Source organism: Cyprinodon tularosa, unplaced genomic scaffold, assembly GCF_016077235.1.
Source record: "Cyprinodon tularosa strain WSP-4 unplaced genomic scaffold, ASM1607723v1 ctg52, whole genome shotgun sequence".
Taxonomy (NCBI): Eukaryota; Metazoa; Chordata; class Actinopteri; order Cyprinodontiformes; family Cyprinodontidae; genus Cyprinodon; species Cyprinodon tularosa.
Genome location: NW_024039252.1, coordinates 1,445,603 through 1,463,153, shown reverse-complemented (window position 1 = coordinate 1,463,153; position 17,551 = coordinate 1,445,603). Strand labels below are relative to the sequence as shown.

The following is a 17,551-nucleotide window of genomic DNA, read 5'->3' as shown; positions in this document are numbered from 1 at the left end:
TCTGGTTTAGGTGCAGCCATATGTGACAAACTTGCGTAATGGTAAGAAACGGATTTATTATACAGTAATGAGGCGTATCTCTATGAATGGGGTTAATTAGGAGCTTAAAGCTACAGTGTGTAACTTTTAGCGACATCTAGCGGTCAGACTGCAGACTGCAGCAAAATGAACATCTCCCCCCCACCGCTTCTCCCCCTCAACAGTACGGCGAGCGTTACGGGACAAAATGTCTTCCACGACGTCCGCATCAGCTACCTTCTCAAGTGATGAGGTTTGTTTACATAGATAATTTTACAGATAGTATTTCATTAGTCTGAGTAGGGTATAGATTTCATGTAGACTTAAGATAATAAATATACCTGTTATTTTTTCTACATCGTTGTGACATTTTGGCGATCTCGCAATCGCTAGTTTGTTGGCTCTGGGCTGCCGTAGCGCAAAGATGTCTGCCTCCATGGCTGCGAGACCCGCTCCTATGTAATTATAAATAACGAATTCTAAGGGAACGCAAATATTAAGGTTAAGAGGCTGAGCTCGTAGATGATGATAAATAAAATAGTTATGTATAATATATTACATTTCTGACTGTATATCCCTGTAATTATTACACACTGTAGCTTTAACATCACTATTATAGAGAATTGGTGTTGCGTAAGTTTTTCTAGTAAGAGAGACCATCCATTGAACAAAACTATCTATGTTCAAAAGGCACAGTATAAATACTTTCCTTTAGAAATAACATTTGGATTGCAATTAAGATGAACCTTAAATTGCTTCATGCACCTTAAATGCTTGAAGATTGAAAAGCATAATAACTTTGCAAAATGCAGACCAAGCTAATGTATTTACAAGTAACAGCTTTAGGGCCTTAAGGAGGACTGATTGCAAAAGCAGATGAATTACACTATGACTGTTGCAAAACAAAACACCAACATTCCTCAAGTGATGCTGAAACAGCTGAAGATCCAAATACTGCAGTTTGTTTCGAGAGCATTCGAAGCTCATGAACAGTTTTTCATTGTGACATTAGAAACACAAAATAATCTTTTAAAGTATTTTTGTGGAAGTTTGTGCTTTAAAGAAATCCTGAAGCCTATTAAACCATAAAGTAAAAAGAAAAGGTGCTCTTTATTTCTACGCTTTTATGAAAACAATCTGAAAAGGGTGTTGTGTTTTTGCAGAACTCCTTTCATTTCAATGACTGCTGCAGAATTCAGTCGTTAAATCCTCACACCACCAGTTGATTTTAATTCAGTATCACTCCTAAATATGTTTACTGTTTTCTGTATGTTTTCAAATTTACCATAATCTTTCCCATTGTTATTGATGTTTATAAATAATTTTTAGCCTTTAACTGGCTTTAGAAATTAAATAAACTCTAAATTAACTCTTTAAATATAGCAGCAACTTATTATAAAGGAACATTTTGCTTAAAACTTTTGTACAAATTAGTTTTTTTTCCCTCTGTACATATATGGTGTGAAATTTTTTTTGCTACTCTTTGGAAATATGTTTGTTATAATGGAGACTTGCATTTAAATTCTATATTGCTTCACTTTACATAAGCAAAAAAGCTCAGAGATTCAGTTGAGTTCAGTCAAACAGGTTTAGTTTACTGATTTGACTTTTGAGAACACAAAAAATGTTTTCCTGTAGTGTTGCCCAATTTTAGTTTTACCCTCTTTTTTTATCAGCTATGAACAGCTTCCAAATATCTGATAAACATCTCCACAGCATGATGCTGCCACCAACTTGTCTCACTGTTGTTGGTTATATTAAGGGGTATGGGCACTGTAAGCTGTACAGTACCTCCATAGTTAGCATCTAGCATGTGTGACAGTGTGGGGTCCTGTGAGTATTCCTCAGACTGATGATTCACCCTGGTTACTAGGCCAAGTGCTCTCCCTTTGGCTGACTGGTCAGCATGTAGAACTTTCACCCAGAGGCCTGTGATTGAATCCTGCCTGGGCCCTCTGTTGTGTATCTTGCCACATGTGTATCCTGAAAAAAAATCTTTCATCATATCTGAAACCATATGGTGCATTAATATGTGAATTAACTCTTGCTAATAGGCCACATTTGTAGAGAGCTCAAACAATATTTGTGCTGCTTCTCATTTTTAAATTGTTTTGTTGTTTACAAGTATTAACTACTTTGTGTCAGCCTACTCATAAGATTCCTTGAAGTTTGTGTCATAAATGAGTTCCAATGTAGAAAATTCGAAGGGTGTGATGCTTTCCCAAATATAACACATCACATGCCTTGAAGCAACAGGTACAGAACAGTAAAGGGCTGGTCTGTTTTTTTCCCCCAGAGCATGAATATTGTCAGATGTCACTAGAGATGTCACAATATTACTCATTGCTCGTAAGCGAGGTGACTAAGTACACCCTGTCTTGAAGCCTTTCATGTCACACCGTGTCTAGTGTCATGCCAACGTGTGTTCTAAACCAGCATGACGTTATGGAGAGTTGACACGCCCACCAAAACATTAACAGTAACACCTTAACAGGTGTCCTGATTGAAATTGTGGTGTGTAATTGTGAGTCCTCACTACAGATGGCTTTTTTCCGAAACCAATTCCAGGATTCCTTGAAATAAAAAATAAAAGCAGTCTATATGATTGTAAATGAAATAGGAAGAGACGCGTAAAAGACAGAGAAACAGGAGATTGTTTGCTTGTTAAACAAAGTGAAAACTGAGCGCAGTGAAAACAAACTTTCTGTTCACCCTGGGGCAGGCTCCAGAAAGGATATTTGCTCGGTGTGTTGTACAGACTCCCAGCTCCAGATCCTCTCATTATGTCCACACCCATGACTCACAGCAGCACTGTCTTCCTGAGATTTTTCACCCTTCCTCCTGCAGCCACGCAGACACACACACACACACACCCCTGCAGTCCTGATCAACCCTGTGCAACCCTGTCAACTCGCTGGAGCTGTTTTCTTTTAAACAATGTCAATGGCCCCTTTACTTTTATCAGTTGTTTACAGAGATAGTGAACATTTTGTGGTGGGAAAACACCCTCCCCCACAGCAGGCTCCATTTAGGATCACATTCCTGCGGCGTTAAATGAGGATCCAGGCACATTGATTCTAAACCTTGCCAGAAAGTTTGACTGAAGCTGCAGAGGAGGAGCAAGCAGAAGTTAAGATACGTGAAGCCCACAAAGACCACTAACCACTAATGTTTTTTTTTTCTTTATTTGAGAAAGGAAAACAAAAACAACAAAACATCTAGAGTTAATATAGCCCTATTTAATCAAATACTGAATTAACTTAATGGGATTAAATTAACTACCTCTATGTAGTATCAGTTTTGTCATGTTTTTATTTATTTATTTATTTATTTTAGAGAGGGGCTTCAGACAAGCAAAACCGGTGCTAGAGTCCCCCCTGCTGGCGAGAAACACATTTTGAAACGCAAAAAAAACACAACCAAAAAACCAGATAAGCTTCCAGAAGGCATTGCTGCCCTGCCCTTGCTGCACCAGCCTAAGGTGCTCTCTGAAAGATCATTCTGTTCAGGGTGTGTCCTGTAGGTGTGACTGTTTGTTTGACCCTGTGCCATCAGAAGCTGAACACAGCAGGAATAAAGTCCGCCCTCCTATAATAAAAAAAGAAAAAAAACGGAGAAAGGAACTAGTGACATATCGATAAGAAGCGAGATCCACTTCACTGTTTGAGCTGCGCAGCAACTTCAGGTGGACTCCGGTTACAAAGTCCGACTACCTTTACTCCAAAATGACAAAGGTTTTAGTTTATCCGCTCTTTTCGCTACTGGTAAGTGTTTTTTTTTATGTATTTAATCCGTTTCTAACTGTCAATGCTTGTCAGTTCAATTTCCCGAAAAGAGACTCCTGTGTAAAAGTTGACTCTGTGGAGCGATAAGCCCGTTGAAACTGAACTACTTTTGTGCGTTTTTTTCCCCTCAGATCCTTTTCTGTGTGGAGTCATGTTTTATTCCCCACTCCTATTATGTCTATTCACCAAAAAGCATTCCAGCTGGATACCAACTCATGAAAGGTACCTCCATCATATATATATATATATATATATATATATATATATATATATATATATATATATATATATAATTTGTTTGTTTGTTTGTTTTATTGACGCATCTTGCTTGGTTTGGGGTTAAAAATGACTTTCTCCTCTCTGTATTCTATTTCTTTAGTTGAAACTGTGGACTGTGACCCTGACACACTTCATCTAACTGTGGAGGATCCCAGTTTTGCAGTGCAGAGCAACGGGATCATAGTAGCAGTGAGTCCTGTATCTGTAGCAACCAGAGGGCGGACATTTTCTGTCAGGGCGCAGGACAAAAGCGGGACGGGAAGTGAGATGGAAGTTCACCTTGTTTGCAGTGCAAAGAGGCAGACAAATGTAATTTCACTGAATATTGCATTTTTTAAATTTTTTTTATTTCCATCCACTAAATAGTCATAGAACTGATGGTAATAACTATTATTTCCTGCAGGAAAATGGGCAGGATGTCTTAAAGCGCACAAAAAGACGCTGGGGTCCACCCCCCCTCAACATCCTGGAGAATGGTGTGGGGCCTTTTCCTAAGGACATGGAAAGAGTATGTGTTATAAATACATTTTTGTTATATTTATTTATGTTTACTCAGATTGAAATTTTAACATCCCTCTTTTATTTTTTTTATATTGTTTCAAATAAAGACTTTAACTTATCTATGGCCAAATACTGCAGAAAAGTACTGGGGAAAATACTTTTTCTTTATTTTTTTGAATTCCTTATCATTTAGGTTGTGGTAAAACTGAATATTTATTGCATAGAACTCGTTATTGATATTTTTATCTTTTGGACCAGCCGATGAACTTGCTTGTATAGTTTGAAAGTCTCACAGCAAACATGTCAAAACTCTTTGATACACAAGCCCCATCTGACAGGTTGAAAGTTTTTATTTCCTCTGTCCAGCAATAACATAAAGACATATTTTCTAATTAAACTGAACTTCCCATGGAATAAACAAGCTAGTGTTATCTGTAAACTATGTTAGGTCTAAATAAGGAGGTCTCTCCGTTTGCCTTATTTATAGAAAGACTATTTCCAAATTTGCTGGTGATCATTTTTGTTTATTGTTTTTTTTCTCAGCAACAAAAATGGAATTAAAATCGCTCTTTATAGATACTATTTTTAGCCTAGTTCCTTAAATTAATTTCATGAACTTTAATTAAAAATCAAAAGAATGTTTACGTTCAGTTGATGATAACAAAATATTTGTCTTGTAGGACACATTTTCCATTTTAAGATTTTAATATTCATTAACCACCTGTGCCTTTAATGAATTTATTTCATTCATAAACTGGTCAAAGATCACACAAAATCCCAATTAGTTCCACCAATTGTTTTCCTGGGCCACAGTTTGGAGATATATGCATGCAAGAAACCAATTAAGTCGGTTTTCATGTTTCCTTTATAATGACTTAAATTATTTGGTACTCATAGTAATGCATGTAAAAGGAAGGACACGTGTATTTAGAAAAATAATTGCACTAATTTTTGTGGCTGTAAGTGCCCAAAACCATTGATTGAATATTAAAATGTGGCTAGTGTCAAGTTTCTGCACTTCAAGGCTTATGTGGTGTAGCTGAACAGTAAAAATAAAAACAAAACAGTAGTTTCTAAACAGTACGAAAATATTGCATTCAATTAGATTTTCTAAATTTTTATGTAGGATTTATTAATCCTCGCTAAACTACGCAACTGTTCAAAGTAAAACATAAAATCCAATTATATTATCATGAGTTTGACCAAAAAATATTATATATATATAATATCATATGTATATATATATATATGTATATATATATATATATATATATATATATATATATATATATATATATATATATATATATATATATATATATATATATACATATTTTTTTTCAGTTTTCAATGAATTATCACTACTAATCACAATGGATTGAGGCAAGATCAATTGAAAAAATAGATGATCTACAAAGTCATTATTATACTCAATAGTTTCATGCACTTCTAAAATTGTGTTTATCTACTTGTCATTGGGAATAAATAATAAGTGAACATATATTGATCTCAAATTAGAGAATTTTCCTCTCTGCATTTAACCCATCCCCTTGGGGAGCAATGGACTGCCATTGTGGGGCGCCCGGGGAGCAGTGTGGGGTTAAGGGTCTGGCTCAGAGACCCAGAGTGGCAGTCTGTGGGAGAGGGGCTCGATTTCAGAACCTCAGGGTTCCAAGCTCTTTTCCCTAACCACTAAGGCCGCCACTCCCCCCACTAGGCATCCACTCCCCAGTTTTTTGTCTTAAGGTTCAAACCATTGCATTGCAAGCTTGCAAACTCTTAGGACGTTTTTGATGTTACTCTAACATGTTGCGACTTATTTTTCTTTCATAGATTGTGTCAGATTCAGATGTCGATTTTGATGTGTTCTACACCGCTGAAGGAAAAGGAGTGAACGAATTCCCCTTCGGTGTCTTCAGTCTTGATAAAGATACTGGATTACTGAGAGTGCACAAGACAATAGATCGAGAGATAAATCCAAAGTTTATAGTAGGTTTTCTAAAAAATAAACCATTCACCCTTTTTTTTTTCCTGCTCTGTTGTAATTACCTAATTAAAATTCCTTGTTCACAGTACATTTTCCCTGATAGAAAATTTTACATTTGTGTTAGTTTTTTTTTTTGTTTTTTTTTGCAGTAATTGTTTTTGTATTTCATTTATTTGTATAATATCTCCTTTTCACATTAATGTCAGGAATATTTGATAAGGGTTTCTCATTTATGTGTTCATAGCTAAAGATCAATGCTTTGGATAAAAAAACTCAAGACAAAAGAGACGAACCTTTGTTCCTTGAAATAATAGTGGATGATGTTAATGATAATAAGCCAGAGTTTGAAGGCAGCCTTAATTTCAATGTGGATGAGCAAACCACAAGTAAGTAGCAGCAAACTTAAAAGTCATGTCATATTCATGGAAATATTTCCTGTAAACATCCTCTAAATAAAGAATTTCACCCATAGATATGGTAGTGGGGAAAGTGAATGCTACAGACAAAGATGATCCCAAAACTGATCACGTTAGGATCAAATTCACACTCAAAGATGGGCTGGAACATTTTGCCATCAACCCAGATACGGGTGTCATCACCACGGTGTCCAACACACTGGACCGAGAGGTAAGCACCGCCATCTCTAAAGACAAATGATTGTGTCCCTAAAGCTGTTATTCCCTAGTTTGAATTGATCTTTATTTTCATTCCATTTCTGAAATGTATTTTAAGACAAAAGACAAGCATATGGTGACTGTAGAGATCAGAGACTTGAAGGGGGCACCAAACGGTCTTTCTAACACAGCTACGGCAACGATCACCTTGAACGACATCAATGACAACCCACCAACTTTCAGAGAAACATCTGTAAGTGCTTAAAAGCTGACTAAATGAATATTAAATTTCAAAGTGTAAGAGGATGTTTGCTGCCAAATATTAGACAGTCTGTGTGACACAAATTGCTGGCTTTATTTGTGTGATAATGTTGGTGTACATGGGTACCAGGAACAGGCCTAATCCCTAATTCAAAAACACCCTGTGATTTATTTATTTTTTGTTTGTCTTGTTTAGTTTAAAGCCACCACTCCAGAAAGTAAGGAGGGGGAACATCTTATCCTTAGAATTCCTGTGGACGATAAAGATTTGGAAGGCACAGATAACTGGGTTTCCAAATTTGTCATCACAAAAGGAAATGAAAATGGATATTTCAGGATTGATACTGATCCCAAGACAAATGAAGGACTTCTCTATGTTACAAAGGTTTGTTGTTAGACTCAAGAATTGTTTAAGCATAATATGATTGATACTTATTCACAGGACATCAACTTTTATCTCTTCATTTACATTTTTTTTACGTCCCACTCTGTTCTCTAGCCCTTAGATTACGAGAAGACCAAGAATATGGAGCTCATGATTTCGGCCCAGAATAAAGCAGAGCTGAAAGGCACCACTGCCCAGTGGCTCTCTGTCCCAGTGAACGTTGCTGTCACTGACATCGACGAAGGCCCTGAATTCCTTGCTCCGACTGTTACCTTCACAGTTGATGAAAACTTACCAAATGGCACAATAATAGGAACATACAAAGCTATAGATCCAGAGACCAAGAGCAGCGACGGAATCACGTAATCCTCTTTTTTTTTTTTTTTTTTTTTTTATTGCTTTAATTTTTAAAAGGGATTTTCTTTTCGTGGGTTGACAAAACTGTAGAAAGGACTTGGTCTAGAATGTTCTGACCTGTGGTACTTTGTCTTCACTCAGATATTACAAGATGAATGACCCAGGCTCATGGGTTAGAGTGGACAGACTATCAGGAGAGTTGACCGTTACAAACACAATCGACCGAGAATCCCCTCTCGTCAAGGATGGAATGTATAACTTAACTGTGCGGGCCGTTGATGCCAGTAAGTTGTCACAGAATGCACTGCATAGATAGCAACATCAGGATAGGCACACTTTTTTTTTTTTTAACTACACAGATATATCTCCGTTAGCCAAAACAATTATCAAAGCCTCCTGTGCTTTTTAGTCCGCACATTTTTTTCTATGCACAGGCTATTCTAAAGAAGTTTTTTGTATGCCATTTAATTTAACTTATTTGGGTTATAGAGTCATGGAAAAACAATCCTCAAAACTGGCAATGGCATCCAGGGTTATGGTCAAGATGAACAGCTGAATAGGAGATGACAGGGACAAGAATGTGCAGAGCTAATGGAGCATTTTTCAATTTTTTCATAGTATTGGGAAATGCAAAATGTGTTGTCACTGATTACAAGTGTTTAGTTTAAAAATTCATTTTTGAAAAAAACAACAAAACTCATGCAATTAGATGAATTTGTCATGACTCATGTATAAAATGGTTAATGATTGATGTTTGATAAATGCACATAGATTCTGTGGTTTGCAGACAACTTGTTAAACCACCAGATTGGTACGGGTTGTTCTTTCTTATTCTTCCTGATTCCTTTTTGATGACAGCATTTTGTATCAACCTTGTGTCTGTTTAGAATTAAAGCCACACCTGGTACCTGTCTGAACATACTGTCTTTGCTTTACCAGAAAAAAAAAAACGTGTTGGCATAAAACAATCTCTATTCCTGGACAGTGACTCATACGATCTTGTTTGATTTTCGGTACCAAGGAAAGTTGTAATTGTTTCCTTGGGAAAAAAAAAAACTTTGATGGAAAATAAGCAAACAAATTATATGATCTTAGGTTTTCTGTGCAGACTTGTTCAAGTTCTTGTTAACTAGTTTTATTCCTTTGAATTTTAGGTTCCAAGACAGGATTAGGACAAGTTATTCTTTTAATAAAGGATAAAAATGACAACACTCCATCGTTTCCAAAGAAACTGCAGATGTGTGACGGAAAGGATGACATGATGACCTCCGTGGTGTTTTTGGTTGAAGACCGTGACCTCATTCCATATTCTGGCCCCTTCAGTTATGAAATCCCTGCTGAGCACAGTAGCAAATGGCTTGTGAGATCACATAGTGGTTGGTATTATCTACCTTCATAAGTTATTTTTTGATGTTATGCATACAGTTAGAGTAGAATAGAATGATGGTTAGCCCTCTATGTTTTAAGAACATGTTGAAAATAGTATTTTTCTGATATGAACATTATATATAACCATGGTTAAAGGTTACCATAAAAGCATGCCAATCTTTTATTAAAATGTCTTTATTTCTGCAAATAACCCAAAATGTTTGGAATCCAGTTATTGAAATATATCAGAAACAAATTAGAAACTTTGGAAAATGTGTTATTTTGTGCAAGAAGTCCAAAAACAACCACTACTACCCCTAGTGATAGGCAACTCATTCAGTTGTTTACATCCCTTATTTTATGTTGCAATTAGTAATTTCCATAAATAGTTCTATTGATTTTAATGGGTTAAAAGATTAATCCAATCAATAGCTATTTTTTTTACACTTTCTAAATTCCTGTTCAAAAGCCTTTGTACTCAGTGTTTTTTTGTATACCCTTAAATCTGACAAAAAGCAGCATTAGGGGCGTGGGGGTCCAATGGGAGTATTAAAACTTAAAAACATCTCAGTGCAACGAAAGTTACACTGTAACTATGGTTCTATGAATTCCTGAAGGATGGCCAGTCACACCGATCACTTGGAACTTTCCAGTGAGAGGGTCCTAGCAGGTGTTATTTATCGACTTTGTTTACACTTGACCTGGAATTATATCCAGGAATGATTCAAGCAGGACTCATGTTAAGACAAGCTCAGACATTTTCAAGGCTAATGACAGGTTGTTTATTTTATCAATATATGGCTTTTGATTAAAAAGTGATTAATCGCAATTAATTAACCACAGACCCTGTAATTAACACAATTTAAAAAAATGTATAGAGTCCCATTGCTAGTTGCAGTATGTTAAGTTACTCAAAGTTGCCAAAATCTGTACTTTTAAAAGTGAAGAAATGGATGCTTATTTTTTTTTTTTTCTAATTACATGGCATTACAATTTTTTAAAGAGTTCTACATGTCTTTCTTCCTAAGCTACCGCCGGAATGTTGCTGGCAAAGGAAAAACTTCCCAGAGGGCTTTACAATGTACCTATAACTGTGAACGATCAACAAGGACATGGTGAAACACAGATGACAGAAGTGATGATCTGCCAGTGCGTAAACAACAAATGCATAACCAAAGATCGCTCTATAGCCCTGGGACCGCTAGGTATTCTGGCCTTGCTCTTACCCCTGCTCCTCCTCCTGTTGCTCGGTAAGTCTTTTTCCTTAATCATCTCGACAGCACATCAGGGAAGACTCCCTGTGTGCTGATAAATAAAATGTGATGTATAAGAAATTAAAGACAAGCAAATCAAATGGATGTTGTAGTTATAGGGTGTCTTGAGATTTAGAAACTTTCTCTGAGGCATGGAGATGATGCAAAGAAGCATTATTTAGAAAAAGAAAGCTGAGGAGAGCGTGGTCAACATGCACAAATAGTGAACAGCTACTATGCCAAGCTGCTTTGAGGGGTACTACATGATATTTAGATTTCAGAGGCCAGTGGCTATCTAGGGCTGCACAATAGTAGAAAACCTTTCTATTGCAAATTGTAAATAAACATTGCAATATAAATTTTTATACATGCACATTTCCTTAATTCCTCTAATCTCTGCTTTCATAACTTTTAGCTTTGACATATCATTTGGTTCTGCTACCCTGAGACTTTCTTCAAGGGAATCATTCTGGTTAAAGCAGTTTATATAAAAACACGAACAGTGACGTGGATGACGACAGGGGCTGGCAAATGTTGTAGCTGATCTACCCTTTTTAGATTTTTAATTTACATGTCGATTTAGTCTCAAGTTCTGTTCCAGTTTTAATGCTATTTGCAGCTTTAATGCTGTAAATACTAAGGCTCTAAAAATGTTCAGCTGATCATACAGAAGTTGAGTACAGATTATATTATCCTGTCAGAAATTTTAATTTAGAACAAATCGAGACCAAGATAGTATTTTTTTTATGTTCTCACTAACAGTACAGTATAACAAATTGGAAATCACACAATTTATTTTGTTTGTAGAACATTCTAGAATAGAGTTTTAAGGTAAAAGTTTAATTTGACTTCATAGTTAAGTAAAATATAGACCCTGTACTTCTTTATTACTTTAACTTAAGTAAAGTATTGTAGGCACTTATAAAACTGTCTTTTTAACACATGTATACGTAAATCTACTTAATTAGTTAATGTGGCTACTTTTGACACCTTTTAATTTATAAAATGAATTAACATGTAAGAATCTTTAGAATAAACCTTTCATCCTAATGTCAACATTATTGTTAGCTATGTAGTGGGTATATTATACCTGTTGAACAAGGAGTGCCACGCTGGACTTTGGAATGTAACAGCTCTTTATAAAGCTTCAGGTGACATTTTAGCTTTGCTTTAATGTTGTACAGTTGCCAGAAAAGCAGCTCCAGTTTGCATTAAAATGACACAGTAGCTGTGTAACTGAACAAGAGATTTTCATGATCTGGTTTATAGTTTATGAGCGTAGCAGAGAAAGCTATACGTTTCATACAGGCAGCTCAGTGACATTAAAGTTTGCTCTTCCAGCAATACAAAAGATTGTGACATTTAAACTTTTATTAGCTGCACTGTTAGCACATTTAGTCTCACTAACTATGAAAGGAGCTTTTTATTTTTCTGATTTTAAACCATCCATCTGGGAATTGGTCTTCTAACATGTTGCTACCGTTTCAAGGAATTTTTAAGCCCAGAAGCAGAGCAACATTCTTTGTTTTGTTGTTTCTAGAGCTTAACTCTAGTTGCTTCTCAATAGTGCTCCAGATCAGATTTTCTATATCTGGTGCTCAGCCTTACAGCATTCTGAGGGGATTTATTTTGAAAAAAATTGTTATTGTTGCAGCATCGTCACAGAGCCACACTAGAAAATCTGCCACTAAACAAACTATCAATTCAATGCATCCTACTATCCAACTTCTTTTAAATAAGTACTGTTAGCCACAAAAATAAATATGCCACTTGTTTACACCTTTCTTTCCGTCTGTGTTAATATTACAGGTTTACTGCTGTTCTTTATCTGCACTACAAAGACTGAGAAGCACCGAATTGAGGACAACGCATATAGTAGTGGGATCCTACTTCCATCGAACACAGAGTCACCCGGCGATGAAGTGGTAAACATATTGTCCATGGAGAATTAGAAACTCCTCTGCTGTCTTAATTTTTCCAATATTTAGCACAGAGTAATTCATTAATTGGGGACTTTTTTTGTTTTTTTCAGGATTCTAATCTCATACTTCTTCCTAACTCTGGGATTGAGCAGGCAGTGAAAGGTTCACTCAAGGGTTCTTTGCTGAATGTCGGGTGGGTGGGAAACAGGAGCGCAAGCACAATCGGAGGACACAGCCTGCACGAGAATGGATTTCAAAAGAGCACTGGTCTTAACACATTGAATATGCATACGATTTCCTCCAGCCAGATTGACCAGTATGGTCAGCACGTTGGGAGTCAAGTTTTCAATAGTGGCATGGATTATGGTCTCTACGGCATGGACAAATCTCAACGTCAGGCTTGGCAGACAAACAGCCTTTATTTGAAACAGGTAAGATTAACACACAAATAAATGTGGTTTTGATTTTTGTCATTTTATCTAAATGTTCAACATGCGGTGATAGCCTTTTTCCCTTTATAAATTATTTTTTCTTTAGCTCACTGGTAGTTCTACTATCAGACTGCCATTAACATCCTAAGCTGCCTTGTTTAATCACTTTGCACTGCAAGTTGCGTCTTATCATGCAGGCTTAGCCCTCACACACAGTAATAACACATAACCCCTCTCCGTTTCCCTCAGAAACTGGCATACATGAAAGGCGCAGGGGATGAACGCTACGCGGATGACCTCATCCACGCCTACGGATATGAGGGGGCGGGCTCTGTTGCCGGCTCCATTGGATGTTGCAGTGATTTCGATGGCAGAGAGAACTTAGAATTTATGAACACTCTCGGGCCAAAGTTTAAAACTCTTGCATCTGTTTGCACAAAGAGATGAACAAAGACGAAACAGTGGTGTTTACTTTTCATTGTACAATATTTAGATGCTTGGGATGTGAATGCTTGGAATGGACCTGAATGACGATCCTGTTTGTGTTTTGTTTTTATTGTTTCATGCTAATATTTTTTATTTTGTTTTTTAGTTGAAGTCTTTTGCACTGAAAACAAAGCAGATGTATTTTTTTTATGTGTTCCTGTGTGCTAATTTGCTTCTATAGCCTTGGTTATGTCCAGATTAGGTTGTATATGAAGACAGCGGAAAGTGTAAAATCTTTTTGTAATTACTTTTGGTTTTTAGGTTTTTATAAATCTTATCATAAAAGAAGTTGTATATTTGCAGTTGTATAGTGCACTTTTTACTATTTCAGACTTCTTGTTTCCTTTACTTACATTTCACAGTATTTAATACATACAACAAGTTTCCACATGCATAACTCATTTAGATTTTTGGTTCCTTTCGTTTTACTTTAGGTTTTTTCCACTGCCTGTCCAATTTTTGTAGTAATTGTGTGGAGGCACATTCCAGGAGCATATAAATGTGTGTGACTGGGTGTAGCTCCTGCTGAGTTTCAGAGGGATTATTGCAACATTCTGAGACAATGAGCATGTGAAAGTTAACAGATTGGTGTAAAAAAGAAGGGGTGGGGTGTGACAACGCCTTCAACGGAATGCGTGCCCTTACACAATGCAAGGTCAGACAATTCGCTCGTTATTGAAGGGGATCAAATATTTATCGTTAGGTAAAGTGATTTGTAAGTGCATTTTTGTACTACTGTATGTCACATGATGTAAGTTTTGCTGTCATTTTTTTTTAATGAGCTGAAAAGTGTGATAAATTCTAGTAAAATCTGAAGCTAGGTTAATGGATATAGTTTAGTGGGGAAAACCATAAAAAAACATAACAAAAAACAAAATAATCAATGTTCCAACTTGTAATTCATCTGACTTTACCAAAGTCTGTTACCAGGTTGAAGCAGGTGCTTTGTCAGCTTATGTTTTGCTGCTCCGGTAAATAAATTACTGGGTGTGGCCTTCTGAACAGTACAGTGTTGCAATAGCTCGGTCCTGTAAAGACAAGCTTACAGTTACTTTGTTGTCAAGTAGGTTACATGCCAGAGTTAGAACTTCCTTAGTTTTTTTTTTATGCTACTCAGTTCCTCAATATAAAAAGCACAGCATGATAATTGGCAGCAATAATAGCAACACACTTCCTAAAAAAATAATTTATAGTTTTTGTTGCTTGCAAGTTTAAAAAAAAAATCTTTTTACCATAAAATATTCCCTTTTTAGATGAATAAAACCATCTACTAGAATAGTAAGGAATGTCCAAATGAACATGTATGCATAGTAACATGAAGTACAAATTGCAATAGAAATACCTTCTTTGTATTGATTTTTTCTAATATTTCATAAAGCTGTTATTTGTAAATTAACAAAGGTCATTATTGTTAATGCCCACTGACTTTACTGGTCAACACTGCTTACCTGTTAATAAAAACATTTGCCAATCGGGCCATCTAGACACAGTCGAGACAAGTGATTACAGATCAAACAGAGACTTTGGAAAGGGAGACTATATTCTCTAAGTGTTTCTAATGTGACAATGTGACAATTTTTAATGTTAGATGGGCTCTTCCAAGTACTGCAGAAACAACAAACACGTACATCCCATAGAGCACCAATGATGCAAGAGACACAGACTGTTTTCAATCCTACTACATTGAGGAAAACTATAGGTTACTGGCTGATGCTTTATATATATATATATATATATATATATATATATATATATATATATATATATATATATATATATATATATATATATATATATATACACTATACATACAAGCGGATATCTCTGTTTCTTTTAATTTGCGTTAAATTGCGTTTGTTATTAAATTAAATTGCGTTTGTTATTGGGAGGGTTTGTCAATACTTATGATAGCTGGATTATTGGATTCAACATAGAAAGAATGAGGTAACCAAAAAGTAATATTTTAAACATTATACCTTCATTGTAAAATTGTGTTTTTACAGTTCCTTAGACATTTTTTTTTCGACAAAAGCAGATATCTTCATTATTTGTTTTTGAGTAAAGGCAGTTAAATCCAAATAAACATTACATCTTCTGGTTACATCAGTTGAGCACAACATTTGTATATTATATGGTGTAAATAAATGTAATTCAAGTCAGTAACTACAAGTAAGATAAAAAAAAATACATCTATAAAAGAAAAGGCATTTATAAAATAATATTTTGAGACGTTCAAATACAAAATTAATAATTGCAATAATGTACGCACATATTATAATACAACTTTGGAATTATGTAAGGCTGTAAAAAAGATATGAACATAAAATAATTTGTTGTTAGACATTCCACAGGGGGCTAATTAGGAGAATTTAGGAAACTAACCTGAGAGAATATTTTTTATAAACAGCCCTAATATATGAAAAGGCCATTTTGACACAGATACCTGTATGATAATACAGGTATCTGTGTCAAATAATGTATATAAGACTTGCTTTACCAAGTATCTTTCATTTGACACAGATTATTTAGGTTGTTTCTACAGAGGAGTGTGAAATCTTTCACTTTCATTTGAACAAAGAGGATGGAAAAAGTCGTGGATGCAGCCTAAAAAGATTTCAACATGAGATACAACACTTGTTCCGTCTCATTCATTCTTTAAGGCAAATAATAATTAGAAAATACAGTAAAAGAAAATCTTTTAAAAAGTTTTATGTAATAAGGAAAAAAACAAATTTCTTTTAGGGTTGTCAGAGATGTTTTTTTTAGCAACAGTAAAGCACAAACTCAAGTCCCGTTATTCCATACATCACTTTGTATAATGATCATGTTTGGAGGCACTTGAACCATAATGCTCCTTTACTTCTGTAAAGAAGCAATCAGTTCTAAGGCAAGAGCATGACATTGGTGCATTGCTTGTAATTATTTAAATTCATACTGTGAAAACAACATACGGTGTGTTTAGTTTCCACCAGAGTCTGGAGATACTCAACTCCATCAGAGTTCGTATGAAGCTCAGCTTTTTGCTGACAACAAAGATGCAGAAAGCTACCAGAAATGTTGGGCTGTATGACGAAAAGCAGAATCAGAATCGACCCCTTGGGCCATGTGCAGCTTTTGTCGCCAAACCTCTAGGATTTAACTCACCTTCACAGATTTAAATAAAAGGCTTCAAACTTTTTTCTTCCTGTTGTTCAATACTAGCAATAGCTCAATAGTAGGCTACTACATGCAGTCAATTATACATGCAGCATTCTGTATATGGTATAGAAATCTCTATTTTATGGAAGATTAAGAGCAGACATTAAATAATGATTTGCATGCTTACAGTAAAAAGGAACAAAGGAAAGTAAAAGTTTAATAATATCTTGCTAAATACTTCCTTCACTGTTTAGATGATGAATTGTGGGCTACTGTAAAGCTTGAGTGTAACTAAGTTACCAATTAAGATATATCATGCACAACAGGGTCAGTGTGGGTGTTGTGACAGGATATTTAACTATAAAAAGCAAAAAAAGAAATCTTGTTGCAAATACTGTAATAGACACTAGAATTCACTGTTTCCTCATAACCTAAGTGTTAAAAAAAACGGAAGCTAGAAACTAGAGTGAAAACAACTCTGTGTGTCTCTCCGGTGTGCAATTAAAACAGCTTTAGTTAATTGGTGAAAACCACAGTAGGGCATCTAAAGGGAGGGGATGTATCAAGGTGCAGCAGGAGTGTTTAAATGTACATTTCAGCTTAAAAATACGGGGGCAGAAAAGGCCCTTAAATTAGAGGTCTTCAACCTGTGGATCGTTAAATACTTCACAATCAGCTCATCTTTGGAAAAATAGAAACAACAAAAAACTGAAAAACTGATTAGTTGCTTTGAATCCCCCCCACCAAAAAAAAAATAAAAATTGGA

General features: G+C 35.6%; 1 protein-coding gene across 1 annotated transcript; it reads left to right on the top strand.

Moving 5' to 3' along the window:
* Positions 1 to 3,486: 3,486 nt before the first annotated feature.
* On the top strand, positions 3,487 to 15,132 carry dsc2l (desmocollin 2 like). The gene is made up of 16 exons (XM_038303811.1): positions 3,487 to 3,782; positions 3,935 to 4,025; positions 4,183 to 4,391; positions 4,486 to 4,590; positions 6,417 to 6,572; positions 6,815 to 6,956; positions 7,043 to 7,197; positions 7,303 to 7,437; positions 7,642 to 7,830; positions 7,945 to 8,192; positions 8,329 to 8,471; positions 9,342 to 9,563; positions 10,584 to 10,805; positions 12,618 to 12,733; positions 12,841 to 13,161; positions 13,411 to 15,132. Exons 1-16 carry the CDS (start codon positions 3,744 to 3,746, stop codon positions 13,606 to 13,608), a joined length of 2,691 nt encoding a protein of 896 aa, XP_038159739.1. The 5' UTR covers positions 3,487 to 3,743; the 3' UTR covers positions 13,609 to 15,132.
* The last annotated feature ends 2,419 nt before the right edge of the window (positions 15,133 to 17,551 follow it).

What these genes read in the sequence shown, in the direction of transcription:
- dsc2l (XM_038303811.1), top strand. Translation starts at nt 3,744, where the DNA reads ATGACAAAGGTTTTAGTTTATCCGCTCTTTTCGCTACTG. An exon ending in GCTTGTGAGATCACATAGTG is followed by an intron (nt 9,564 to 10,583) that starts GTTGGTATTATC and finishes TTTCTTCCTAAG; the next exon opens with CTACCGCCGGAATGTTGCTG. An exon ending in AGTCACCCGGCGATGAAGTG is followed by an intron (nt 12,734 to 12,840) that starts GTAAACATATTG and finishes TGTTTTTTTCAG; the next exon opens with GATTCTAATCTCATACTTCT.